The 26,680-nt window shown below is 44.4% G+C and overlaps 1 protein-coding gene across 2 annotated transcripts in view; it reads left to right on the top strand.

The window, feature by feature from the left end:
- Positions 1-26,094, top strand: part of LOC149970078 (protein Wnt-5b) — a 224,793-nt gene extending 198,699 nt beyond the window's left edge. For both annotated transcript variants that reach the window (XM_090228736.1, XM_090228737.1), the window contains one exon: positions 23,137-26,094. In XM_090228736.1, coding sequence (XP_090084862.1) covers positions 23,137-23,595 — 459 coding nt within the window. In that variant the 3' untranslated portion in view covers positions 23,596-26,094. The remainder of the gene's footprint in view (positions 1-23,136) is intronic.
- Positions 26,095-26,680: the final 586 nt, after the last annotated feature.

Consider the following 26,680-nt stretch of genomic DNA (forward strand, 5'->3'; position numbering starts at 1 on the left):
CATATATGTTGTTGTTATTAGTCTCTGTTCATGGTGTGAACTACATATATGTTGTTGTTATTAGTCTCTGTTCATGGTGTGAACTACATACATGTTGTTGTTATTAGTCTCTGTTCATGGTGTGAACTACATACATGTTGTTGTTATTAGTCTCTGTTCATGGTGTGATCTACATACATGTTGTTGTTGTTAGTCTCTGTTCATGGTGTGAACTACATATATGTTGTTGTTATTAGTCTCTGTTCATGGTGTGAACTACATATATGTTGTTGTTATTAGTCTCTGTTCATGGTGTGAACTACATACATGTTGTTGTTATTAGTCTCTGTTCATGGTGTGAACTACATACATGTTGTTGTTATTAGTCTCTGTTCATGGTGTGAACTACATACATGTTGTTATTAGTCTCTGTTCATGGTGTGAACTACATATATGTTGTTGTTAGTCTCTGTTCATGGTGTGAACTACATACATGTTGTTGTTAGTCTCTGTTCATGGTGTGAACTACATATATGTTGTTATTAGTCTCTGTTCATGGTGTGAACTACATACATGTTATTAGTCTCTGTTCATGGTGTGAACTACATACATGTTGTTATTAGTCTCTGTTCATGGTGTGAACTACATATATGTTGTTGTTAGTCTCTGTTCATGGTGTGAACTACATATATGTTGTTGTTAGTCTCTGTTCATGGTGTGAACTACATATATGTTGTTATTAGTCTCTGTTCATGGTGTGAACTACATACATGTTGTTGTTAGTCTCTGTTCATGGTGTGAACTACATACATGTTGTTATTAGTCTCTGTTCATGGTGTGAACTACATACATGTTGTTATTAGTCTCTGTTCATGGTGTGAACTACATATATGTTGTTGTTATTAGTCTCTGTTCATGGTGTGGACTACATACATGTTGTTATTAGTCTCTGTTCATGGTGTGAACTACATACATGTTGTTGTTATTAGTCTCTGTTCATGGTGTGAACTACATATATGTTGTTGTTATTAGTCTCTGTTCATGGTGTGAACTACATATATGTTGTTGTTAGTCTCTGTTCATGGTGTGGACTACATACATGTTGTTATTAGTCTCTGTTCATGGTGTGGACTACATATATGTTGTTGTTATTAGTCTCTGTTCATGGTGTGAACTACATACATGTTGTTGTTATTAGTCTCTGTTCATGGTGTGAACTACATACATGTTGTTATTAGTCTCTGTTCATGGTGTGGACTACATACATGTTGTTGTTATTAGTCTCTGTTCATGGTGTGAACTACATACATGTTGTTATTAGTCTCTGTTCATGGTGTGGACTACATATATGTTGTTGTTATTAGTCTCTGTTCATGGTGTGAACTACATATATGTTGTTGTTATTAGTCTCTGTTCATGGTGTGGACTACATATATGTTGTTGTTATTAGTCTCTGTTCATGGTGTGAACTACATACATGTTGTTATTAGTCTCTGTTCATGGTGTGGACTACATACATGTTGTTATTAGTCTCTGTTCATGGTGTGAACTACATACATGTTGTTATTAGTCTCTGTTCATGGTGTGAACTACATATATGTTGTTGTTAGTCTCTGTTCATGGTGTGAACTACATACATGTTGTTATTAGTCTCTGTTCATGGTGTGAACTACATATATGTTGTTATTAGTCTCTGTTCATGGTGTGAACTACATATATGTTGTTGTTATTAGTCTCTGTTCATGGTGTGAACTACATACATGTTGTTATTAGTCTCTGTTCATGGTGTGAACTACATATATGTTGTTGTTATTAGTCTCTGTTCATGGTGTGAACTACATACATGTTGTTGTTAGTCTCTGTTCATGGTGTGGACTACATATATGTTGTTGTTAGTCTCTGTTCATGGTGTGAACTACATACATGTTGTTGTTAGTCTCTGTTCATGGTGTGAACTACATACATGTTGTTGTTAGTCTCTGTTCATGGTGTGAACTACATACATGTTGTTGTTAGTCTCTGTTCATGGTGTGAACTACATACATGTTGTTATTAGTCTCTGTTCATGGTGTGAACTACATATATGTTGTTGTTATTAGTCTCTGTTCATGGTGTGAACTACATATATGTTGTTGTTATTAGTCTCTGTTCATGGTGTGAACTACATATATGTTGTTGTTATTAGTCTCTGTTCATGGTGTGAACTACATATATGTTGTTGTTATTAGTCTCTGTTCATGGTGTGAACTACATACATGTTGTTATTAGTCTCTGTTCATGGTGTGAACTACATATATGTTGTTATTAGTCTCTGTTCATGGTGTGAACTACATATATGTTGTTGTTATTAGTCTCTGTTCATGGTGTCAACTACATATATGTTGTTATTAGTCTCTGTTCATGGTGTGAACTACATACATGTTGTTGTTATTAGTCTCTGTTCATGGTGTGAACTACATACATGTTGTTATTAGTCTCTGTTCATGGTGTGAACTACATACATGTTGTTGTTAGTCTCTGTTCATGGTGTGAACTACATACATGTTGTTATTAGTCTCTGTTCATGGTGTGAACTACATATATGTTGTTATTAGTCTCTGTTCATGGTGTGAACTACATACATGTTGTTGTTAGTCTCTGTTCATGGTGTGAACTACATACATGTTGTTGTTAGTCTCTGTTCATGGTGTGAACTACATACATGTTGTTATTAGTCTCTGTTCATGGTGTGAACTACATATATGTTGTTGTTATTAGTCTCTGTTCATGGTGTGGACTACATACATGTTGTTGTTATTAGTCTCAGTTCATGGTGTGAACTACATACATGTTGTTGTTATTAGTCTCTGTTCATGGTGTGAACTACATATATGTTGTTGTTATTAGTCTCTGTTCATGGTGTGAACTACATATATGTTGTTGTTATTAGTCTCTGTTCATGGTGTGAACTACATATATGTTGTTGTTATTAGTCTCTGTTCATGGTGTGAACTACATATATGTTGTTGTTAGTCTCTGTTCATGGTGTGAACTACATACATGTTGTTATTAGTCTCTGTTCATGGTGTGAACTACATATATGTTGTTGTTAGTCTCTGTTCATGGTGTGAACTACATACATGTTGTTGTTAGTCTCTGTTCATGGTGTGGACTACATACATGTTGTTATTAGTCTCTGTTCATGGTGTGAACTACATATATGTTGTTGTTAGTCTCTGTTCATGGTGTGAACTACATACATGTTATTAGTCTCTGTTCATGGTGTGGACTACATACATGTTGTTATTAGTCTCTGTTCATGGTGTGGACTACATATATGTTGTTGTTATTAGTCTCTGTTCATGGTGTGAACTACATACATGTTGTTATTAGTCTCTGTTCATGGTGTGGACTACATACATGTTGTTATTAGTCTCTGTTCATGGTGTGGACTACATATATGTTGTTGTTATTAGTCTCTGTTCATGGTGTGAACTACATACATGTTGTTATTAGTCTCTGTTCATGGTGTGGACTACATACATGTTGTTGTTATTAGTCTCTGTTCATGGTGTGAACTACATATATGTTGTTATTAGTCTCAGTTCATGGTGTGGACTACATACATGTTGTTATTAGTCTCTGTTCATGGTGTGAACTACATACATGTTGTTATTAGTCTCTGTTCATGGTGTGGACTACATACATGTTGTTATTAGTCTCTGTTCATGGTGTGGACTACATATATGTTGTTGTTATTAGTCTCTGTTCATGGTGTGAACTACATACATGTTGTTGTTAGTCTCTGTTCATGGTGTGAACTACATACATGTTGTTGTTATTAGTCTCTGTTCATGGTGTGAACTACATATATGTTGTTATTAGTCTCAGTTCATGGTGTGGACTACATACATGTTGTTATTAGTCTCTGTTCATGGTGTGAACTACATATATGTTGTTGTTATTAGTCTCTGTTCATGGTGTGGACTACATATATGTTGTTGTTATTAGTCTCTGTTCATGGTGTGAACTACATATATGTTGTTGTTATTAGTCTCTGTTCATGGTGTGGACTACATACATGTTGTTATTAGTCTCTGTTCATGGTGTGGACTACATACATGTTGTTATTAGTCTCTGTTCATGGTGTGGACTACATATATGTTGTTGTTATTAGTCTCTGTTCATGGTGTGAACTACATACATGTTGTTATTAGTCTCTGTTCATGGTGTGGACTACATATATGTTGTTGTTATTAGTCTCTGTTCATGGTGTGATCTACATACATGTTGTTGTTATTAGTCTCTGTTCATGGTGTGAACTACATATATGTTGTTGTTATTAGTCTCTGTTCATGGTGTGAACTACATACATGTTGTTGTTATTAGTCTCTGTTCATGGTGTGAACTACATATATGTTGTTGTTATTAGTCTCTGTTCATGGTGTGGACTACATATATGTTGTTGTTATTAGTCTCTGTTCATGGTGTGAACTACATATATGTTGTTGTTATTAGTCTCTGTTCATGGTGTGAACTACATATATGTTGTTGTTAGTCTCTGTTCATGGTGTGAACTACATATATGTTGTTATTAGTCTCTGTTCATGGTGTGAACTACATATATGTTGTTGTTATTAGTCTCTGTTCATGGTGTGGACTACATATATGTTGTTGTTATTAGTCTCTGTTCATGGTGTGAACTACATATATGTTGTTGTTATTAGTCTCTGTTCATGGTGTGATCTACATACATGTTGTTATTAGTCTCTGTTCATGGTGTGAACTACATACATGTTGTTGTTATTAGTCTCTGTTCATGGTGTGAACTACATATATGTTGTTATTAGTCTCAGTTCATGGTGTGAACTACATATATGTTGTTATTAGTCTCTGTTCATGGTGTGGACTACATATATGTTGTTATTAGTCTCTGTTCATGGTGTGGACTACATACATGTTGTTATTAGTCTCTGTTCATGGTGTGAACTACATATATGTTGTTGTTATTAGTCTCTGTTCATGGTGTGAACTACATACATGTTGTTGTTATTAGTCTCTGTTCATGGTGTGAACTACATACATGTTGTTGTTATTAGTCTCTGTTCATGGTGTGGACTACATATATGTTGTTGTTATTAGTCTCTGTTCATGGTGTGAACTACATACATGTTGTTATTAGTCTCTGTTCATGGTGTGAACTACATACATGTTGTTATTAGTCTCTGTTCATGGTGTGAACTACATATATGTTGTTATTAGTCTCAGTTCATGGTGTGAACTACATATATGTTGTTATTAGTCTCTGTTCATGGTGTGGACTACATACATGTTGTTATTAGTCTCTGTTCATGGTGTGAACTACATACATGTTGTTATTAGTCTCTGTTCATGGTGTGAACTACATATATGTTGTTATTAGTCTCTGTTCATGGTGTGGACTACATATATGTTGTTATTAGTCTCTGTTCATGGTGTGAACTACATATATGTTGTTGTTATTAGTCTCTGTTCATGGTGTGAACTACATATATGTTGTTGTTATTAGTCTCTGTTCATGGTGTGAACTACATATATGTTGTTGTTATTAGTCTCTGTTCATGGTGTGAACTACATATATGTTGTTGTTATTAGTCTCTGTTCATGGTGTGAACTACATATATGTTGTTGTTATTAGTCTCTGTTCATGGTGTGAACTACATATATGTTGTTGTTATTAGTCTCTGTTCATGGTGTGAACTACATACATGTTGTTGTTATTAGTCTCTGTTCATGGTGTGAACTACATATATGTTGTTGTTATTAGTCTCTGTTCATGGTGTGAACTACATACATGTTGTTGTTATTAGTCTCTGTTCATGGTGTGAACTACATATATGTTGTTGTTATTAGTCTCAGTTCATGGTGTGAACTACATATACACCACCTTTCAAAAGTTTGGGGTCACTTAAAAGAAAAGCATGTTTTTGTCCATTAAAATGACATTAAATTGATCAGAAATACAGTGTAGACATTGTTACTGTTGTAAATGACTATTGTAGCTGGAAACGGCAGATTTTTAATGGAATATCTACATAAGTGTACAGAGGCCCATTATCAGCAACCATCACTCCTGTGATCCAATGGCACGTTGTGTTAGCTAATCCAAGTTTATCATTTTAAAAGGCTAATTGATCATTAGAAAACAATTTTGCAATTATGTTAGCACAGCTGAAAACTGTTGTTTTGATTAAAGAAGCAATAAAACTGGGCTTCTTTAGACTTGTTGACTATCTGGAGCATCAGCATTTGTGGGTTCAATTACAGGCTCAAAATGGCCAGAAACAAAGACCTTTCTTCAGAAACCCATCAGTCCATACTTGTTCTGAGAAATGATGCAATAAATTGCCAAGAAACTGAAGATCTTCTACAATGCTGTGTAGTACTCCCTTCACAGAACAGAGCAAACTGGCTCTAACCAGAATAGAAAGAGGAGTGGGTGATCCCGGTGCACAACTGAGCAAGAGGACAAGTACAGTAGAGTGTCTAGTTTGAGAAAAAGTCCTCAACTGGCAGCTTCATTAAATAGTACCCGCAAAACACCAGTCTCAACGTCAACAGTGAAGAGGCGACTCCGGGATGCTGGCCTTCTAGGCAGAGTTCCTCTGTCCAGTCTCAACGTCAACAGTGAAGAGGCGACTCCGGGATGCTGGCCTTCTAGGCAGAGTTCCTCTGTCCAGTCTCAACGTCAACAGTGAAGAGGCGACTCCGGGATGCTGGCCTTCTAGGCAGAGTTCCTCTGTCCAGTCTCAACGTCAACAGTGAAGAGGCGACTCCGGGATGCTGGCCTTCTAGGCAGAGTTCCTCTGTCCAGTATGTGTGTTATTTTGCCCATCTTAATATTTTATTTTTATTGGCCAGTCTGAGATATGGCTTTTTCTTTGCAACTCTGCCTAGAAGGCCAGCCTCCCGGAGTCACCTCTTCACTGTTGACGTTGAGACTGGTGTTCTTCAAGTGCAGTCGAAAGATCATCAAGCTCTTTGATGAAACTGTCTCTCATGAGGAGCGCCACAGGAAAGGAAGACCCAGAGTTACCTCTGCCGCAGAGGATATGTTAATTGTAGTTACCAGCCTCAGAAATTGCAGTCCAAATAAATGCTTCACAGAGTTCAAGTAACAGACACATCTCAACATCAACGGTTCAGAGGAGACTGCGTGAATCAGGTCTTCATGGTCAAATTGCTGCAAAGAAACCACTACTAAAGGACATCAATAAGAAGAAGAGACCTGCTTGGGCCAAGAAACACGAGCAATGGACATTCGACTGGTGGAAATCAGTCATTTGGTCTGATGAGTCCAAATTTGAGATTTTTGGACCCAACCGCCATGTCTTTGTGAGACACAGACTAGGTGAACAGATGATCTCCTCATGTGTGGTTCCCACCGTGAAGCATGGAGGAGGAGGTGTGATGTTGTGGGGGTGCTCTTCTAGTGACATTGTCTGTGATTTATTTAGAATTCAAGGCACGCTTAACCAGCACGGCTACCACAGGATTCTGCACCGATATGCCATCCCATCCCATCTGGTTTGCGCTTAGTGGGTTTGCGCTTATCATTTGTTTTTCAACTGGACAATGACCCAAAACATACCTCCAGGCTGTGGAAGGGCTATTTGACCATGAAGGAGAGTGATGGAGTGCTGCATCAGATGACCTGACCTCCACAATCACTTGATCTCAACCCAATTGAGATGGTTTGGGAGGAGTTGGACCGCAGAGTAAAGGAAAAGCATCCAACAAGTGCTCAGCATATGTGGGAACTCCTTCAAGACTGTTGGAAAAGCATTCCAGGTGAAGCTGGTTGAGAGAATGCCAAGAGTGTGCAAAGCTGTCATCAAGGCAAAGGCTGGCTACTTTAAAGAATATCAAATCCAAAATATATTTTGATTTATTTAACACTTTTGGTTACTACATGATTCCATATGTGTTATTTCATAGTGTTGATGTCTTCACTATTATTCTACAATGTAAAAAATAATACAAATAAAGAAAACCCCTTGAATGAGGAGGGCCCAGAAACAAACAAGGTTTGACTGACCGACATGGAGGGAGAGGCAGAGACAGAGAGAAAAGAAAGAGAGAAAGAAACACTGTCTTTATTTGGACAGGAGGAGGGCCCAGAAACCCAAGAGTAGCTCCTAGACAAGAAGGAAGCACTCTCAGTGTCTTTTACAACATCCCCATGGTTTGAGACAGAGAGAGAGAGCGAGAGAGAGAGAGAGAGAGAAACAGAGAGAGAGACAGAGAGAGAGAAACAGAGAGAGAAAGAGAGAGAGAGAGAGAGAGATACATAGAGAGAGAAACAGAGAGAGAAAGAGAGAGAGATACATAGAGAGAGAGATGCGTCGAGAAAGGAAGGAAGAAAGAGAGAGAGAACTCCAAGGTTTGCTTAGCTTCCTAATTGTTGGTTTATTTTTGTGCAAGGTCAATGTGTGAATGAGATCCTAGGGGAAACCCAAAGCGTCGGCTAAACTAACAAACTAAACTCCAGAGGACTGCTCTAAAACTCAGTCCCACATGGTGCCCTTTTCCCCCTCTCTCTGACTGGACAAAACATTAGGAACACCATCCTAATATTGGGTTGCACCCCCTTTTGCCTTCAGAACAGCCTCAATTCACGAACGGGGCATGGACTATACAAGGTGTCTAAAGAGTTCCACAGGGAGGCTGGCCCATGTTGACTCCAGTGCTTCCCACAGTTGTGATAAGTTGGCTGGATGTCCTTTGGGTGGTGGACCATTCTTGATACACACAGGGAAACTGTTGAGCGTGAAAATTCCAGTAGCGTTGCAGTTCTTGACTCAAACCGGTGGCACTTACTACCATACCCTGTTCAAAGGCACTTCAATTCACCCTCTGAATGGCACACACACAATCCATGTCTCAAAAAATAGTTAGGGGTAGGGTAGGGGGTAGAGAAGGGTAGGGTAGGGTAGGGTAGGGGGTAGAGTAGGGTAGGGTAGGGTAGGGTAGGGGGTAGAGTAGTGTAGGGTAGAGGGTAGAGTAGGGTAGGGGGTAGAGTAGGGTAGGGGGTAGGGTAGGGGGTAGGCTAGGGGGTAGAGTAGGGTACTGTAGGGTAGAGGGTAGAGTAGGGTAGGGGGTAGAGTAGGGTAGGGGATAGGGTAGGGTAGGGTAGACTAGGGTAGGGTGTAGAGTAGGGTATGGGGTAGAGTAGGGTAGGGTAGGGTAGGGAGTAGAGAAGGGTAGGGTAGGGAGTAGAGAAGGGTAGGGTAGGGTAGGGGGTAGAGTAGGGTAGGGTAGGGTGTAGAGTAGTGTAGAGTAGAGGGTAGAGTAGGGTAGGGGGTAGAGTAGGGTAGGGGGTAGGGTAGGCTAGGCTAGGGGGTAGAGTAGGGTACTGTAGGGTAGAGTAGGGTAGGGGGTAGAGTAGGGTAAGGGGTAGGGTAGGGGGTAGGGTAGGCTAGGGGGTAGAGTAGGGTAGGGTAGTGTAGGGTAGAGGGTAGAGTAGGGTAGGGGGTAGAGTAGGGTAGGGGTAGAGTAGGGTAGGGTGTAGAGTAGGGTAGGGTGTAGAGTAGGGTATGGGGTAGAGTAGGGTAGTGTAGGGTAGAGGGTAGAGTAGGGTAGGGGGTAGAGTAGGGTAGGGGGTAGAGTAGGGTAGGGGAAAGAGTAGGGTAGGTGGTTGAGTAGGGTAGGGGGTAGGGTAGGGTAGGGTAGGGGGTAGAGTAGGGTGGGGGTAGAGTAGGGGGTAGGGTAGGGGGTAGAGTAGGGTAGGGGTAGGGTCGGGTAGGGGGTAGAGTAGGGACAGGTAGGGTAGGGTAGGGTAGGGATAGGTACGGTAGAGGGTAGGGTAGGGTTGGGTAGGGTCAGGTAGGGTAGGGAGTAGGGACAGGTAGGGTAGGGGGTAGGATAGGGATAGGTAGGGTAGGGACAGGTAGGGTAGAGGGTAGGGTAGGGTCGGGTAGGGGGTAGAGTAGGGACAGGTAGGGTAGGGGGTAGGGTAGGGTAGGGTAGGGATAGGTAGGGTAGGGACAGGTAGGGTAGGGACAGGTAGGGTAGGGGGTAGGGTGTGGACAGGTAGGGTAGGGGGTAGGGTAGGGACAGGTAGGGTTGGGAGTAGGGTCAGGTAGGGTAGAGGATGGGGGTAGGGAGATAGAGTAAGGGGAAGGTAGGGGGGGAAATAATTTATTGGGGGCACCCAAATGGCCTCTGCTCTGCTGCAGCCTGTAGTGTGTGTGCGTGTGTGTGTGTGTGTGTGTGTGTGTGTGTGTGCTGTCAGTGGGGCTAACACCCTTGGAGTCTGGTGGGGTCGAAAGGTCACCGAACATTCCTCAGAGGTAACGGGGCCACTCACCCCGACCCACTGCCCGAATCCACAGCTAGTTATAGAGACTTAACCACTGCCCGAATCCACAGCTAGTTATAGAGACTAAACCACAGCCTGAATCCACAGCTAGTTATAGAGACTAAACCACAGCCTGAATCCCCAGTTAGAGACTTAACCACTGGCTGAATCCCCAGTTAGAGACTTAACCACTGCCTGAATCCCCAGTTAGAGACCTAACCACTGCCTGAATCCCCAGTTAGAGACTTAACCACTGCCTGAATCTCCAGTTAGAGACCTAACCACTGCCTGAATCCCCAGTTAGAGACTTAACCACTGCCTGGATCCCCAGTTAGAGACTTAACCACTGCCTGAATCCCCAGTTAGAGACTAAACCACTGCCCGAATCCCCAGTTAGAGACTTAACCACTGCCTGAATCCCCAGTTAGAGACTTAACCACTGCCTGAATCCCCAGTTAGAGACCTAACCACTGCCTGAATCCACAGTTAGAGACTTAACCACTGCCTGAATCCACAGTTAGAGACTTAACCACTGCCTGAATCCCCAGTTAGAGACTTAACCACTGCCTGAATCCCCAGTTAGAGACTTAACCACTGCCTGAATCCCCAGTTAGAGACTTAACCACTGCCTGAATCCCCAGTTAGAGACTAAACCACTGCCTGAATCCCCAGTTAGAGACTTAACCACTGCCTGAATCCCCAGTTAGAGACTTAACCACTGCCTGAATCCCCAGTTAGAGACTTAAGCACTGCCTGAATCCCCAGTTAGAGACTTAAGCACTGCCTGAATCCCCAGTTAGAGACTTAAGCACTGCCTGCCTGCTTTATACTGAACCTGACATTTCATCTCCCTCTCTTTCTCCGCCCTCCGGAGTGACCTGAGGTTTTCAATAGAGCCGATGGAGGAGGAAGCACTGGTCTCAACCTGTCTCCCTGCCCACCCTCCCGGTCTAAGAGCTGTTGAGTTGTTTAGGGAGGAGTCTGTCTCTGTGTGTCTGTGTGTTAAGCTAAAAGCATTAATACCTTCCAAAACAAACACAGCACTGTTGACATTCATCACCACAGAGAAAGACTCACAGAGCTCACAGAAAGACTCACAGTTCAGAGGAGAGGCCAGGAGCATTATAGTCTTGACAGTCATTTCACCCTCAAGACCAATGCTATTCAGAGAGAGATAGAGAAGAAGCGAGGGATGGGGGGAGGGGGGTGGAGAGAAAGAGAGGGAGAATGGAGTGAGGACAGAGAGAGAGAGAGAGAGGTTGTGAAAGGCAGAGAGGACAGAGAGAGAGATAGAGAGAGAGAGAGAGGGTGTGAAAAGCAGAGAGATAGAGAGAGAGAGGACTGATGGCGAGAGGGGGTGTGTGAAAGGCAGAGAGAGGACTGATGGAGAGAGGGGGTGTGAAAGACAGAGAGAGGACTGATAGAGAGAGAGGGTGTGAAAGGAAGAGAGGACAGAGAGAGAGAGACAGACAGACAGAGAGAGAGAGAGACAGAGGGAGAGAGAGAAAGAGAGAGAGAGAGAGAGAGAGGAGAGAGAAAGAGAGAGAGACAGAGGGAGAGAGAGAGAGAAAGAGAGAGAGAGAGAGAGAGGAGAGAGAGAGAGAGAGAGAGAGAGAGAGAGAGAGAGAAAGAGTGAAAGAAAGAGAGAGAGAGAGAGGAGAGAGAAAGAGTGAGAGACATTTGAAATGTCTTTTTAAAATGTTTGACACATCCAGGTGGTTATTAATGCCCCCACCGGCTTATCACTCTCCCATCCTTCTGTCCGGAAAAACTGACGCTTGGGAAAAGTAGTGCACTATGTAGGGAATAGGGAACCTTTTGGGATGCAGCCCCTCTGGTCTGGTAAAAGGTCAAACTGCCTCGTGGTGCCAGTACAGGAGGTCATCTGAAGCTGGAGGTCTGTTGAACATGTGGTGGTCTTTAAGTAGACTGCAGGTTTTATTTCAACTGTTTACAGCAGAGCCTTTACAGGCCCTCTCTCACTGGTTATGGGAGTGCCTTTGTGTGTGTGTGTGTGTGTGTGTGTGTGTGTGTGTGTGTGTGTGTGTGTGTGTGTGTTTAGAGTTCCACAGAGGTCATGGGGTCAAGGCCTGGGGAGAGGGTGCTGCTGAGGGTCCCTGTGGGGCCGTATATGAGAGAAGGGAAGGGTGTGTGTGTGTGTGTGTGTGTGTGCGTACCTGTGTGTGTGACTGGGTGTGTGACACGTTCTTGTAACCATGTGTGTGTGTGTGTGTGTGACGGGGGGGCACCATTTGGTAAGGATAGAGGAGATTACATCTAATCCATTAGCTCAGAGGGTTTTGGGTTTGCAATCTGGCCAATGAGCCTCAACCCGTATCTGATACTTTGACAGAGCCCCCCCCCCCCCCCCCCCCCCCATGTAAGATTATGGGCTCAGTAGGTTTGAGTGACAAGGGTTTTTCTCTGTGTTATTGTTGTCGTCCGGCCCAGACGGAAGACGGGATGAGAGGGATGAGTGAACAGGGTGTGGCGCGGTCTGTTTCATCTGTTCTCATCCCTCTGTTCTCCCGGGTGTCTCTTTAACTTCCTTTCTCTGCCCTGAAATCTCTCTCTTCTCTCAGTAACTAGCTGGCTGTTCTGCCAGGCTTGTCCTGCCAGGGATTTGTCTTGCATGGACGGGCCAGGAGGGAGGGAGGGGGGGATGGAGGGGGCCGGGAGGGAGGGAGGGGGGGAGCGGGGGGCCAGGGAGTGAGGAGGGGATGGAGGGGGCCGGGAGGGAGGGAGGGGGGGAGCGGGGGGCCAGGGAGTGAGGAGGGGATGGAGGGGGCCGGGAGGGAGGGAGGGAGCGGGGGGCCAGGGAGTGAGGAGGGGATGGAGGGGGCCGGGAGGGAGGGGGCCGGGAGGGAGGGAGCGGGGGGCCAGGGAGTGAGGAAGGGATGGAGGGGGCCGGGAGGGACCGGGGCCTTTTGTGGAAGTGACAGGGGCGTATCTGGGAAGTCACAGCCTGATGGACCTCTTAGCCGTCTGGTCTCCGTGACAGGGAAACGGGGAGACAAGGGGGGAGACATGGGGGGGAGACGGGGGGAGACGGGGGGAGACCAGGGGGAGACAGGGGGGAGACGGGGGGAGACAGTGACACTAGCTGGGTGTGTGAGGGAGGTTTCACCGTTCCAGTCTCGTGGGCTCAGTGTCTCTCTGACACACATCAAAAACAGAGCGGCGCTGTCTGACACACAGTCTTGTGCAGCTGACCTTGTGGGGACATACAAATCAGTCCCATTCAAAATCCTATTTTCCTTAACCCCTAACCTGTACCCTAACCCTAACCCTAACCCTAACCCAGCTGACCCTGTGGGGACATACAAATCAGTCCCATTCAAAATCCTATTTTCCTTAACCCCTAACCTGTACCCTTACCCTAACCCTAACCTTAACCCTAAACCTTAGCTCCTAACCCTAAAACTAACCCTAGCTCCTAATCTTAACCCTAAAACTAACCCTAGCTCCTAACTCTAGCTCCTAACCTTAACCCTAAAACTAACCCTAGCTCCTAACCCTAAAACTAACCCTAACACCTAACCCAAGCTCCTAACCCTAGCTCCTAACCCTAAAACTAACCCTAACACCTAACCCTAGCTCCTAACCCTAAAACTAACCCTAGCGCCTAACCCTAGCTCCTAACCCTAAACCTAACCTTAACCCTAAAACTAACCCTAGCTCCTAACCTTAACCCTAAAACTAACCCTAGCTCCTAACCCTAGCTCTTAACCCTAACCCTAAAACTAACCCTAGCTCCTAACCTTAGCTCCTAATCCTAAAACTAACCCTAGCTCCTAACTCTAGCACCTAACCCTAAAACTAACCCTAGCTCCTAACCCTAGCTCCTAACCCTAACCCTAAAACTAACCCTAGCTCCTAACCCTAGCTCCTAACCCTAGCTCCTAACCCTAAAACTAACCCTAGCTCCTAACCCTAGCTCCTAACCCTAGCTCCTAACCCTAATCCTAAAATGAACCCTAGCTCCTAACCCTAGCTCCTAACGCTAACCCTAAAACTAACCCTAGCTCCTAACCCTAGCTCCTAACCCTAACCCTAAAACTAAACCTAACACCTAACCCTAAACCTAATCTTAACCCTAAAACTAACCCTAGCTCCTAACCCTAGCTCCTAACCCTAAAACTAACCCTAACACCTAACCCTAGCTCCTAACCCTAAAACTAACCCTAGCTCCTAACCCTAGCTCCTAACCTAGCTCCTAACCCTAACCCTAAAACTAACCCTAGCTCCTAACCCTAGCTCCTAACCCTAACCCTAAAACTAACCCTAGCTCCTAACCCTAACCCTAAAACTAACCCTAGCTCCTAACCCTAACCCTAAAACTAACCCTAGCTCCTAACCCTAACCTAACCTTAACCCTAAACTCCCTAGAAATAGCATTTGACCTTGTGGGGACCAACAAAATGTCCCCAGTTTGTTAAATTTTTGTTTGTTTGCTATTCTATAGTTAGACATGTCCACACACACACACCTGGCGAAGCAGGTTTGGGGTCTGCACTTTGGAACGTCAGTCCCACTTCCCTTCACTCTCTCTGTGAGACACAAGACTTCAGTCCCACTTCCCTTCACTCTCTCTGTGAGACACAAGACTTCAGTCCCACTTCCCTTCACTCTCTCTGTGAGACACAAGACTTCAGTCCCACTTCCCTTCACTCTCTCTGTGAGACACAAGACTTCAGTCCCACTTCCCTTCACTCTCTCTGTGAGACACAAGACTTCAGTCCCACTTCCCTTCACTCTCTCTGTGAGACACAAGACTTCAGTCCCACTTCCCTTCACTCTCTCTGTGAGACACAAGACTTCAGTCCCACTTCCCTTCACTCTCTCTGTGAGACACAAGACTTCAGTCCCACTTCCCTTCACTCTCTCTGTGAGACACAAGACTTCAGTCCCACTTCCCTTCACTCTCTCTGTGAGACACAAGACTTCAGTCCCACTTCCCTTCACTCTCTCTGTGAGACACAAGACTTCAGTCCCACTTCCCTTCACTCTCTCTGTGAGACACAAGACTTCAGTCCCACTTCCCTTCACTCTCTCTGTGAGACACAAGACTTCAGTCCCACTTTCCTTCACTCTCTCTGTGAGACACAAGACTTCAGTCCCACTTTCCTTCACTCTCTCTGTGAGACACAAGACTTCAGAAGCGATGCTGAATATTACAACTGTCGTCTTGAAACATTGATAGCAGTGAACGTGTCACTGGGATGACCCATGTCATTCTGCTGGTTACACTTGTTCTTTTTTACTCCTTGATACTCCCCCCTTTCTCCCCCCTCCTCTCCCCCCTCCTCTGTTCCCTCTGTTATCTCCTCACCTCTGGGGGGTTTATTTACTTACCCCTCCATCTCCCACCTTTCACCCTGTCTGAGCTGGCCCTATTATGCCTGACCCGGGAAGCATGCCCTCGACATGGAAGGATGACTGTGTGTGTGTGTATGTGTGTGCGCGTGCACGTGTGCGTGCATGCATGCGTGTGTGTGTGTGTGCGCGTGCGTGTGTGTGTGTGTGTGTGTGCGTGCATGTGTGTGACGTCAGCTCCAGTGTAGATGCACCCAGCAGGTTAAACAGCTGTAAGGACAGACAAGGACAGGAGACACTATGACCAACACAGTCCTCCCTGACACACACACCGTTATAACCTGTTACACCCTGCAATTAACTCATCAGTCAAGAGGAGAATGGAAGCCCCCGAGTCAAGTGTGCTTCTCATTGAACCAGGTCTGCATATATGCCGGGGTACAGTAAGGGCTTTAGGTTTACTTCAGTGGGTCTTTTTATAACAAGGGTGGCTAAGATAAGTTGAGCTTCTGAAAGGCCCCTATGAATCCTTCTGTTAGACCCACTCTGACCCAGTTTACTATGAGTAATGGGGGATAGAATGCTGTGGAAGGCTCCAGAGTTCTAGAAAGGTCAGGGGTCATATCCTGGATTGCAGGGTGCAGAGTGGTATCCCTGCTGGGTAGTAGGAGGGGTGAGGGGTGAGGGGTGAGAAAAGACTTTGGCTAAAAGGCATACAGCTGATGTCAGAATTCATCAGAATATACTTTTCAAAGCGGGTTAGGAGAACTTACGTAGCAGGTTAGGAGAACTTACGTAGCAGGTTAGGAGAACTTACGTAGCAGGTTAGGAGAACTTACGTAGCAGGTTAGGAGAACTTACGTAGCAGGTTAGGAGAACTTACGTAGCAGGTTAGGAGAACTTACGTAGCGGGTTAGGAGAACTTACATAGCAGGTTAGGAGAACTTACGTAGCAGGTTAGGAGAACTTACATAGCAGGTTAGGAGAACTTACGTAGCGGGTTAGGAGAACTTACGTAGCAGGTTAGGAGAACTTACGTAGCAGGTTAGGAGAACTTACGTAGCGGGTTAGGAGAACTTACATAGCAGGTTAGGAGAACTTACGTAGCAGGTTAGGAGAACTTACATAGCAGGTTAGGAGAACTTACATAGCAGGTTAGGAGAACTTACGTAGCAGGTGAGGAGAACTTACGTAGCAGGTTAGGAGAACTTACGTAGCAGGTTAGGAGAACTTACGTAGCAGGTTAGGAGAACCTACGTAGCAGGTTAGGAGAACTTACGTAGCAGGTTAGGAGAACTTACGTAACAGGTTAGGAGAACTTACGTAACAGGTTAGGAGAACTTACGTAGCAGGTTAGGAGAACTTACGTAGCAGGTTAGGAGAACTTACGTAGCAGGTTAGGAGAACTTACGTAGCAGGTGAGGAGAACTTACGTAGCAGGTTAGGAGAACTTACGTAGCAGGTTAGGAGAACTTACGTAGCAGGTTAGGAGAACTTACGTAGCAGGTTAGGAGAACCTACGTAGCAGGTTAGGAGAACTTACGTAGCAGGTTAGGAGAACTTACGTAACAGGTTAGGAGAACTTACGTAACAGGTTAGGAGAACTTACGTAGCAGGTTAGGAGAACTTACGTAGCAGGTTAGGAGAACCTACGTAGCAGGTTAGGAGAACTTACGTAGCAGGTTAGGAGAACTTACGTAACAGGTTAGGAGAACTTACGTAACAGGTTAGGAGAACTTACGTAGCAGGTTAGGATAATTAGGTCAAGGTTAGGAAAAGGGTTAGCTAAAATGCAACAAAAAAAAAATCTACTTTTGACGTCAATTTGACATAAGCCGTATACAAACTAGCCATGATCGTGACAAAAGGGTGAGAAGAATTTGTGTTACACTTTGTGTTGAGTTAGTAGCCTTGGAAAGCCTCAAGTAGTGAAGCCACAAGTATGAATGGGAGTTATCGCCCCCTTGTGGATTAGAATGTAATAACCAGTTCAGTGTTAGGATACCAGAAAGAGAACCTGGATTTGCAGGTGCACAGTCATCCAGGTGTGGGAGTTGACAGGCTGTTGGGGGAAAGGTGTTAGAAAGGTATCAGGTATCTCTCTCTCTCTGTCTCTGGGTAAACAAACAGGTATGCAGAAGGGGTGTCAACAGCTGCCTATTGAGAAAGTGGGGGGCAGAGGTATTTCTGTGCTCCACTTCTCTTCCTTTACAAAATAATGCAGGGAAGCTATATGGAGGGAAGCTACATGCAGGGAAGCTATATGGAGGGAAGCTATATGGTGAGAAGCTATATGGTGAGAAGCTATATGGAGAGAAGCTATATGGTGAGAAGCTATATGGAGAGAAGCTATATGGAGAGAAGCTATATGGTGAGAAGCTATATGGAGAGAAGCTATATGGTGAGAAGCTACATGGAGAGAAGCTACATGGAGAGAAGCTATATGGAGAGAAGCTATATGGAGAGAAGCTATATGGAGAGAAGCTATATGGAGGGAAGCTATATGGAGAGAAGCTATATGAAGAGAAGCTATATGGAGAGAAGCTATATGGAGATAAGCTATATGGAGGGAAGCTACATGGAGGGAAGCTATATGGAGAGAAGCTATATGGAGAGAAGCTCTATGGAGAGAGAGAATGAGAGGGAGACAGCAAAAGAGAGGGAGACAGCAAAAGAGAGGGAGACAGCAAAAGAGAGGCAGGGAAAGAGAAAGGGAGAGAGCGAAAGAGAAATGGAGAGAGGGAAAGAGAAAGGGAGAGAGGGAAAGAGAAAGGGAGAGAGGGAAAGAGAAATGGAGAGAGGGAAAGAGAAATGGAGAGAGGGAAAGAGAAAGGGAGAGAGGGAAAGAGGCAGGGAAAGAGAGAGGGAGAGAGGGAAAGAGAAATGGAGAGAGGGAAAGAGAGGCAGGGAGAGAGGGAAAGAGAAATGGAGAGAGGGAAAGAGAAAGGGAGAGAGGGAAAGAGAAATGGAGAGGGAAAGAGGCAGGGAAAGAGAGAGGGAGAGAGGGAAAGAGAAAGGGAGAGAGGGAAAGAGAAAGGGAGAGAGGGAAAGAGAAAGGGAGAGAGGGAAAGAGAAAGGGAGAGAGGGAAAGGGAGAGAGGGAAAGAGAAATGGAGAGAGGGAAAGGGAAAGGGAGAGAGGGAAAGAGAAATGGAGAGAGGGAAAGGGAAAGGGAGAGAGGGAAAGAGAAAGGGAGAGAGGGAAAGAGAAATGGAGAGAGGGAAAGAGAAAGGGAGAGAGGGAAAGAGGCAGGGAGAGAGGGAAAGAGAAAGGGAGAGAGGGAAAGAGAAAGGGAGAGAGGGAAAGAGGCAGGGAAAGAGGGAAAGAGGCAGGGAGAGAGGGAAAGAGAAAGGGAGAGAGGGAAAGAGGCAGGGAGAGAGAAAGAGCAAAACAGAGTGATGAAGGGGTGCTTTGATGTCATCGTGCCCAGTGGTTAAGGTCATTGGGCCCACAGGACACTGCACAGACACAAAGACCTCTAAATAGTCCCCCACTCCCTCTATCCCTCACTCCTCTCTTCTCCTCTCCTCTCTTTTTTCTCTCTCACTTCTCTGTCCCTTTCTCTTTCTCACTTGAGGAGCCTGTCTCTGGCATTTATTCAGAAGCTTTGCTTTTGTGTCGGACATTTGGTTCATTTGGTTCACATGGACACGTTTCTGAACACACGTGTGTATCAGGCATGTGAGCGTGTGTAATATCACCAGTCGTCCTCTCTGTTTTCCACTAGTTTAATATCACCAGTCGTCCTCTCTGTTTTCTACTAGTTTAATATCACCAGTCATCCTCTCTGTTTTCCACTAGTTTAATATCACCAGTCGTCCTCTCTGTTTTCCACTAGTTTAATATCACCAGTCGTCCTCTCTGTTTTCCACTAGTTTAATATCACCAGGTCCTCTCTGTTTTCCACTAGTTTAATATCACCAGTCGTCCTCTCTGTTTTCCACTAGTTTAATATCACCAGTCGTCCTCTCTGTTTTCCACTAGTTTAATATCACCAGTCGTCCTCTCTGTTTTCCACTAGTTTAATATCACCAGTCGTCCTCTCTGTTTTCCACTAGTTTAATATCACCAGTCGTCCTCTCTGTTTTCCACTAGTTTAATATCACCAGTTGTCCTCTCTGTTTTCCACTAGTTTAATATCACCAGTCGTCCTCTCTGTTTTCCACTAGTTTAATATCACCGGTCGTCCTCTCTGTTTTCTACTAGTTTAATATCACCAGTCGTCCTCTCTGTTTTCCACTAGTTTAATATCACCAGTCGTCCTCTCTGTTTTCCACTAGTTTAATATCACCAGGTCCTCTCTGTTTTCCACTAGTTTAATATCACCAGTCGTCCTCTCTGTTTTCTACTAGTTTAATATCACCAGTCGTCCTCTCTGTTTTCTACTAGTTTAATATCACCAGTCGTCCTCTCTGTTTTCCACTAGTTTAATATCACCAGTCGTCCTCTCTGTTTTCCACTAGTTTAATATCACCAGTCGTCCTCTCTGTTTTCCACTAGTTTAATATCACCAGTCGTCCTCTCTGTTTTCTACTAGTTTAATGTCACCAGGTCCTCTCTGTTTTCCACTAGTTTAATATCACCAGTCGTCCTCTCTGTTTTCCACTAGTTTAATATCACCAGTCGTCCTCTCTGTTTTCCACTAGTTTAATATCACCAGTCGTCCTCTCTGTTTTCCACTAGTTTAATATCACCAGTCGTCCTCTCTGTTTTCCACTAGTTTAATATCACCAGTCGTCCTCTCTGTTTTCCACTAGTTTAATATCACCAGTCGTCCTCTCTGTTTTCCACTAGTTTAATATCACCAGTCGTCCTCTCTGTTTTCCACTAGTTTAATATCACCAGGTCCTCTCTGTTTTCCACTAGTTTAATATCACCAGTCGTCCTCTCTGTTTTCCACTAGTTTAATATCACCAGTCGTCCTCTCTGTTTTCCACTAGTTTAATATCACCAGTTGTCCTCTCTGTTTTCCACTAGTTTAATATCACCAGTCGTCCTCTCTGTTTTCTACTAGTTTAATATCACCAGTCGTCCTCTCTGTTTTCCACTAGTTTAATATCACCAGTCGTCCTCTCTGTTTTCTACTAGTTTAATATCACCAGTCGTCCTCTCTGTTTTCCACTAGTTTAATATCACCAGTCGTCCTCTCTGTTTTCCACTAGTTTAATATCACCAGTCGTCCTCTCTGTTTTCCACTAGTTTAATATCACCAGTCGTCCTCTCTGTTTTCTACTAGTTTAATATCACCAGTCGTCCTCTCTGTTTTCCACTAGTTTAATATCACCAGTCGTCCTCTCTGTTTTCTACTAGTTTAATATCACCAGTCGTCCTCTCTGTTTTCCACTAGTTTAATATCACCAGTCGTCCTCTCTGTTTTCCACTAGTTTAATATCACCAGTCGTCCTCTCTGTTTTCCACTAGTTTAATATCACCAGTCGTCCTCTCTGTTTTCTACTAGTTTAATATCACCAGTCGTCCTCTCTGTTTTCCACTAGTTTAATATCACCAGTCGTCCTCTCTGTTTTCCACTAGTTTAATATCACCAGGTCCTCTCTGTTTTCCACTAGTTTAATATCACCAGTCGTCCTCTCTGTTTTCCACTAGTTTAATATCACCAGTCGTCCTCTCTGTTTTCCACTAGTTTAATATCACCAGTTGTCCTCTCTGTTTTCCACTAGTTTAATATCACCAGTCGTCCTCTCTGTTTTCTACTAGTTTAATATCACCAGTCGTCCTCTCTGTTTTCCACTAGTTTAATATCACCAGTCGTCCTCTCTGTTTTCTACTAGTTTAATATCACCAGTCGTCCTCTCTGTTTTCCACTAGTTTAATATCACCAGTCGTCCTCTCTGTTTTCCACTAGTTTAATATCACCAGTCGTCCTCTCTGTTTTCCACTAGTTTAATATCACCAGTCGTCCTCTCTGTTTTCTACTAGTTTAATATCACCAGTCGTCCTCTCTGTTTTCCACTAGTTTAATATCACCAGTCGTCCTCTCTGTTTTCTACTAGTTTAATATCACCAGTCGTCCTCTCTGTTTTCCACTAGTTTAATATCACCAGTCGTCCTCTCTGTTTTCCACTAGTTTAATATCACCAGTCGTCCTCTCTGTTTTCCACTAGTTTAATATCACCAGTCGTCCTCTCTGTTTTCTACTAGTTTAATATCACCAGTCGTCCTCTCTGTTTTCCACTAGTTTAATATCACCAGTCGTCCTCTCTGTTTTCCACTAGTTTAATATCACCAGTCGTCCTCTCTGTTTTCCACTAGTTTAATATCACCAGTTATCCTCTCTGTTTTCTACTAGTTTAATGTCACTCCTCAGATGAGTGCTTGTAAATCCAAAAAAGGAAAACTATCAGCAACACCCAAAGATGGTCACCACAAGTCATTTTTGTAAGTCAAATCAAATCAAATCAAATGTTATTTGTCACATACACATGGTTAGCAGATGTTAATGCGAGTGTAGCGAAATGCTTGTGCTTCTAGTTCCGACGATGCAGTAATAACCAACAAGTAATCTAGCTAACAATTCCAAAACTACTACCTTATAGACACAAGTGTAAGGGGAAAAATAATATATGAATGAGTGATGGTACAGAGCGGCATAGGCAAGATGCAGTAGATGGTATTGAGTGCAGTATATACATATGAGATGAGTATGTAAACAAAGTGGCATAGTTGTAAAGTTGGGATTTTTAAAGACAGTCTGTTGCTTTTAAGTCATGTTTCTTTACTTGCTTAAGAGAGAGAGTGTGTGTGTGTGTGTGTGTGTGTGTGTGTGTGTGTGTGTGTGTGTGTGTGTGTGTGTGTGTGTGTGTGTGTGTGTGTGTGTCTTGTGCTTCAGACATGTCCTCTAAGGGCCGGATCTAATGGTCAGTGACTGTTTGAACTCTCTCCCCACCTTCACCTTGATCCCAACGTCTATATGTACAGTGTGGAATTGTCTGACTAGTTTGGACAATAGGTACATTTCCTCTGCTGGTTCTGTGTGTTATTTTAAAGTCAACTGTTTGTTTAGTTTAGGTTGTGGTATTGAACCAGCTGGAAGCTTCTCTGTGTAGATCAGCGGGAATCTTTCAGTGCACTAAACTAAAGGTTTGTTATGTAGTTTAGGACCGTATGGCCATTCTCCATTCCCCATTCTCCAGTCCCCCCCATTGTTTCCCAAAACAATCCCCCTGGCTGCCTCTCTGTTAGACAATAGAGTGTAAAGTGAAACACCCTGGGGCTCTCTCTCTCTCTCTCTCTCTCTCTCTCTCTCTCTCTCTCTGGCAGTGCTCTGCTGTGTTAGGAGGAAGAGGCACTCTCAGGGTGTAATGTTTTAATTCAACCACTAGAGGGCAGCCGTGTCGCACCAATTTACCAGAAAGCAACCAAACTCCACACAGTCAGAATGCTTAATACGTGTCAGGAAGGGAAAACCACTTAATGTTAATGAAGAGTTTTCAAGCTCTTCATGTGTCATTGTGTATTTGAATTATTCTTGGACCATTCCTAATCTCCCTCTCTCTCCTCTCCCAGTCGGTGTATAACCTGGCCAACGTGGCGTGTAAGTGTCACGGCGTGTCCGGCTCCTGTAGCCTGAAGACGTGCTGGCTCCAGCTGGCAGACTTCCGCCGCGTCGGAGAGTTTCTGAAGGAGAAGTACGACAGCGCCGCCGCCATGCGCATCGGACGCAAAGGGAAACTGGAGCAGGTAGATAAACGCTTCAACGTCCCGACGCCCGAGGATCTGGTCTACACCGACCAGAGCCCAGACTACTGTCTGAAGAACGACACCACCGGCTCCATGGGAACCCTGGGGAGACTCTGCAACAAGACGTCGGAGGGGATGGATGGCTGTGAACTCATGTGCTGTGGGAGAGGATACGACCAGTTCAAGACCTATAAGCATGAGAGATGTCACTGCAAGTTCCACTGGTGTTGTTATGTCAAGTGTAAGAGGTGCACTTCACTAGTGGATCAGTTTGTCTGCAAGTAGCGAAGGGAGGGGGGGGGTCTGGACGATGGGGAAGAGAGGGAGTCTGGACGATGGGGAAGGGAGGGAGTCTGGACGATGGATGGACGGACGGTTTCACATGGGGAAGGAAGGGAGTCTGGACGATGGGGAAGAGAGGGAGTCTGGACGATGGGGAAGGGAGGGAGACTGGACGATGGGGAAGGAAGGGAGTCTGGACGATGGGGAAGGGAGGGAGTCTGGACGATGGGGAAGAGAGGGAGACTGGACGATGGGGAAGGGAGGGAGTCTGGACGATGGGGAAGAGAGGGAGTCTGGACGATGGGGAAGGGAGGGGGTCTGGACGATGGGGAAGTGAGGGAGTCTGGACGATGGGGAAGAGAGGGAGTCTGGACGATGGGGAAGGGAGGGAGACTGGACGATGGGGAAGGGAGGGAGTCTGGACGATGGGGAAGAGAGGGAGACTGGACGATGGGGAAGGGAGGGAGACTGGACGATGGGGAAGAGAGGGAGACTGGACGATGGGGAAGGGAGGGAGTCTGGACGATGGGGAAGGGAGGGAGTCTGGACGATGGGGAAGGGAGGGAGTCTGGACGATGGGGAAGAGAGGGGCTGGAATGGAAGGACATGTAGCCTATGAAGGGTGTAAGATTATATAACAATAATAAATAAATAAAAATAAATCATGAAATATATAAATAAATAAAGTAAACAAATGCATTGCTAGTAATTGAATGAGACTTTTATATGACTCAAGCTGCCTGAGGGAGGACTTGACCGACAAGCAGGCGAATGCAGAACAGAAAGGCTGTTCGTTTTGTTTGTTGTCTATTGGTCGGCCATTTGCTTCCTCTCCCCTTCGCAACTGTCCCCTGATTGGTGGCTTGTGCAGTGACGACCAGGAAGTGATGTCACCAGTATCCTTGTTCCCTGGTTGGTAGAATGGGAAGGGGAGGCTGGATAGACTCCTCTTACTTTAAAGACTCTTCAAAACGAGAGTGAGGAAGTCAGAGAGCGAGAGAGGGAGAGAGAGAGAGAGAGAGAGAGGGGGAAAGAGAGAGAGAGAGAGAGAAGGAGAGAAAGACTAGAAAGGGATGGATCCCAATGAACTGTCCCAAAGCTCCTTTCACCTCCTCTTCCACTCTCTCCTCTCTTCTCCACCCTTCCCACCATAGGTTGTTTCTGCATTCTGTTGTATGTCTCACCCTCTTTTCATCACCCTTATTTCATCACCCTCTTACCATCACCCTGTTAGAGCTCTTAGAAACCACCAGTCCAAGCCAAAGGACACCACCTCACACATGAACTGTTGAGTTTGGAACTCTGTAACCATGGAATCACAGCATGTGTTCTAATCACTTACCCACTAGACATCACGTTGACCTCTAGCCTGGAAGACAGGACAGCTCATGACTTTGGGCACAGAAAGCAAACATAGCTCTGTGTAACTTCTAGGGACCATGTGAGTCCCAGAGGACAAGAAGAACAAGAGTTGTGTTGATTGAAGGGAGGAGGACTCTGAGACCTTGGCTGGACATATTGAAATAAGAGAAGAGAGCGAGAGAGAGAGAGGAAACACCTGTGTCCTTCTACAATACATAGACCTCTCACTCTACCTTTAAATGAATGCTGTTTTATCATCTAACAGTATCATTACATTGTCTGGACTGGATTACTGATCAGGGGCACCGTGGCCCCTGGCTGTTCAATAACAGACTGCTGTATCTCTCTATTCAACAGGTGGGCCACAGCTATTGTGACCATACCAATAGCCGTCTCCAAGCCAATGTCATGACATTCACACAGATACCAAGCTTTGTTAGGAGGATGAAACAAATGTGTTATAGAGTTAAAATGTGTGTCTGGGGATGAATTCTATAAAGCAGAAGAATTATTAGATTATTATAGTGGGGATAAGGTACATAGAAATAGCTGTCCATCAAAAATTATATTTTATTAATAATGACTTTTTCATTTTATACTTCATATATGTATTGTTTTGATGATCCTGTCTTTTGACATGGAGGCTTTGGTTTCGTCCTATTCCCTGTGTAGTGCACTACTTTTTGCCAGAGTCCTATGGTCCCCGGTCAAAAGTAGTGCACTACATAGGGAATAGGGTGTTATATGGGACACACCCTTTTAGACATTGTTGTTCAGCGGAACCTCTATCCCTGGGGTTCCTTCCTGCTTGGAATGTCTATTGTCCAATCTCTGCCAAACGCTGCCCACTCTTCAGCCAATGACAGACAAGCCTTTCCTTTGTCATCCAATGAGTGTTGTGGCAAAGTACTACTCATGTAAATATCAGCAGACCTTATCCTTCTATGCAGATAATGACACTTTTACAACATACAGACTCCAGGTCTCTCAGAGTGTGTTCTTGTCTATATTATTGTCTCTGAAAGATTGTTGTCTTGATGTGATCCATTAATATGCTCCATGTGTATATTGTATTATCCCCCCCCCCCCCCCCACTTCAAAACAGCAATATTAAACCAATAATAGTGATGATTATAATAACTAGAAGTGTTTTCCTCTTTCCTAATCCTCTCAAGATGCTCTTCTAGTGACAGGGAGGCTGAAGAGGTCTACTGTGTCTTCATTTATTTCCCTCTTCTTCCATACTGCTGTGTGTGTGTGTGTGTGTGTGTGTGTGTGTGTGTGTGTGTGTGTGTGTGTGTGTGGCCTCTCATTATCAATAATGTTTTATGACACATTAAAACAATACTTTCGGGGTTTTACCCATATACTTAGTCATTGTGCTAACGCTAGTTAGCATTGGCTCACAAAACTACCTCTAACTTCCTTCATACTGGACAGAGAGATATAAAATTGTATCCATGAGTTCATCGGACTCTGGGGCAGTAGATGCCCCAGTGCCAAAATCCCCAAGTATCACTTTAAGTTGTGTGTACCTGGAGTGGGAAAAATACTACCAATAGCCTTTCATAATATATGAAGCAATACATTATGCACAGGTGCAGAACTATTGTAAACAACAGACAGAGTAGCAGCAGCATCAGGGTTATGTTGTAGCATATGGCTAACCTAGCCTAGCGTCTCCTCTCCTCTGTAGGAGTGTCAGACCTAGCCTGGCGTCTCCTCT

This window comes from Oncorhynchus mykiss, unplaced genomic scaffold, assembly GCF_057628025.1.
Source record: "Oncorhynchus mykiss isolate SJ-2025 unplaced genomic scaffold, ASM5762802v1 scaffold96, whole genome shotgun sequence".
Lineage (NCBI taxonomy): Eukaryota > Metazoa > Chordata > Actinopteri > Salmoniformes > Salmonidae > Oncorhynchus > Oncorhynchus mykiss.